General features: G+C 43.6%; 1 protein-coding gene across 1 annotated transcript; it reads right to left on the bottom strand.

Annotated features, from left to right (window-relative positions):
• Positions 1-1,039: 1,039 nt before the first annotated feature.
• Positions 1,040-1,819, bottom strand: LOC124164998 (protein GVQW3-like). Its single transcript, XM_046542237.1, has one exon. The coding sequence runs from the start codon at positions 1,817-1,819 to the stop codon at positions 1,040-1,042; it is 780 nt and encodes a 259-aa protein (XP_046398193.1).
• Positions 1,820-2,122: the final 303 nt, after the last annotated feature.

Below are 2,122 nucleotides of genomic sequence, written 5' to 3'. Positions count from 1 at the left end.
GAGGTGCTGGAAAGATTTAGGGAGGAAAGAAATTACTGAGAACAGGGTGGTTTCCTATTTTTTTTTTATTGTCTAAATCGAAAGAGTACGTACGTATTTCAAGCTTTTAGATTTTTAAATGACGATGTCTATTTTTCGCGATTAAATGAAAAGTGAAAATGTTCAAGCGCGCGAAAACGCGACGACTAAGTATGAATGCTAGGAAAACTCCCTGTGACGTCGTTCTGGTTCCCGCTGCCGCAAGTGAAGTGACCTTGGGGCGAGGCTTTGAGCGCTGATACGACGCAGGCTGCTAGCAGATAGCAGAGTACCCTGTTAGCTGGTAGCGCTTGGCTTAAATAAGGATTATTAATACCTTATCAAACGAAGAAAACTTTCCGACCTTAGGTAGTTTTAATAAGTGATTATTAGGACATGTTTCCCTGAGCTCTGTGCTTCATGCATGCATTGGTAATCTCATACGATGTAAAACTCCTATCTACTCGTATAGAAACTAGGTCCCTGTGACGTCACGTGGAGTGGCATCGCATGGGCGCCAATCTGGCCTTTTTCAAATGCAGATAAAATTGACCCTTGCCATATTTCCGGTATTTCATATATGCCGGTATTTCTAAACCCAAATAATTTGTACATTATGAATACACTAATGGTGGGTAACTAATTGCAATCAATGCCTTTCGTTTTCTTTGATGAAGGAAACTACCCTACTCTAATGAAGAGAAAAGGCAATTGGATATTGCATTTATTTATTTATTTACATAACACCAAAAACAGCAATAAGGCCTTTACATTGGGTTTATAAACAAAAATTATGCAAATATAATTAATAAACATGTGTAAAAGTAATATCATAAATAACAACCATTTTCAACATATACGAGGCGTGTCCGTAAATTAAGTTCCACGAATTTTTTTCACATTAAAAAACTGGTTTAATTGCAAAGAAAAGTACATTTTTGGAAAGTTCAGTCTTTCTTTTATTTTTCTACATAATCGCCGTTGCGTTCTATGCACTTCTGCATTCGAGGCACCCACTTCTTCAAACCAGAGTCATAGAACTCTGCCGCCTGTCCGTGTAGAAAACTAACAACCGCGTTTTGCACCTCTTCATCTGTCTGGAATTCAGGATTTGTTTGAATTTCTTTGCTCTGGGCGAAGAAGGGTGCTTCCACTGCTTCGATTGCTCCTTTGTTTCCGGTGTGGTGTAGTGTACCCAGGTCTCGTCACCAGTAGCAATAGAGTCCAAAAATTCCTCTTCGGTTGTTCCGTGAAAAGCGAGAAATTCTTGGGCCGCTTCAACCCGCTGCCGCTGGTGGTCTGCAGTGAGCATTTTTGGTACCCATCTTGCGCAGACCTTTGAATAGCCTAAATGTTCAGTCAAAATCTTGTCAGTTGTGGTTTTGCTGACCTCCAAAATCTTTTCGCGCAGCTCCCGAACTGTAATCCGTCGATCTTCAAGCATTGCCGCCTCGACTTCGGCAATTGTTTCGTCGGAAACCGATGGCCGCCCTGCACGGGCTTCGTCGTGGACGTCTGTTCGGCCATTTGTAAAGTCCCTGACCCATCTGTACACCATCCCGGAGCTCATGCACTCTTCTCCATACACTTGACAAAGTTCTTCGTGAATTTCCTTCGCCGATTTCTTCTTAGCGCCCAGGAAACGATAAACAGACCGCAACTCGCAGCTGGCGGGAGACGCAAGAGGAAGCTCCATCGCTGACGGCTGCTGAGCCAAGACCAAACGTCGCAGTGACGCTGGCTTGGTGAGGGATTGGAGTGAGGGAACCAAACAACCTGCCTTTGGTGCCTGGCCGCGCATAGAAACGATCCTAGCGCCAGCGGTAGCCCGTGGAACTTATTTTACGGACAAGCCTCGTACAATACATACAAAAGGTCGATGTCCAGAAGATAGACTTTTCACGTGGTTATTAAAATTTGGTGCGGGAGGCAAAGATGTCAAGAGAGGAAGATGTATTGGAGATTGAATTGAAAATAGAAGGTAGGCGGAAAAAGAGGGATCTATGAGATATTGCCAGACGGAAATTGGGCTGGTGTAGAGCTTCAGTATTGCGGGTTTTGCGAGCAGGAATGCGTAGTGAAAAGAATGTTAGGAGATCACTGG

This window comes from Ischnura elegans, chromosome 9, assembly GCF_921293095.1.
Source record: "Ischnura elegans chromosome 9, ioIscEleg1.1, whole genome shotgun sequence".
In the NCBI taxonomy this organism is placed as follows: domain Eukaryota; kingdom Metazoa; phylum Arthropoda; class Insecta; order Odonata; family Coenagrionidae; genus Ischnura; species Ischnura elegans.
The sequence above is the reverse complement of the archived record's forward strand: the minus strand, read 5'-3'. Positions and strand labels throughout refer to the sequence as shown.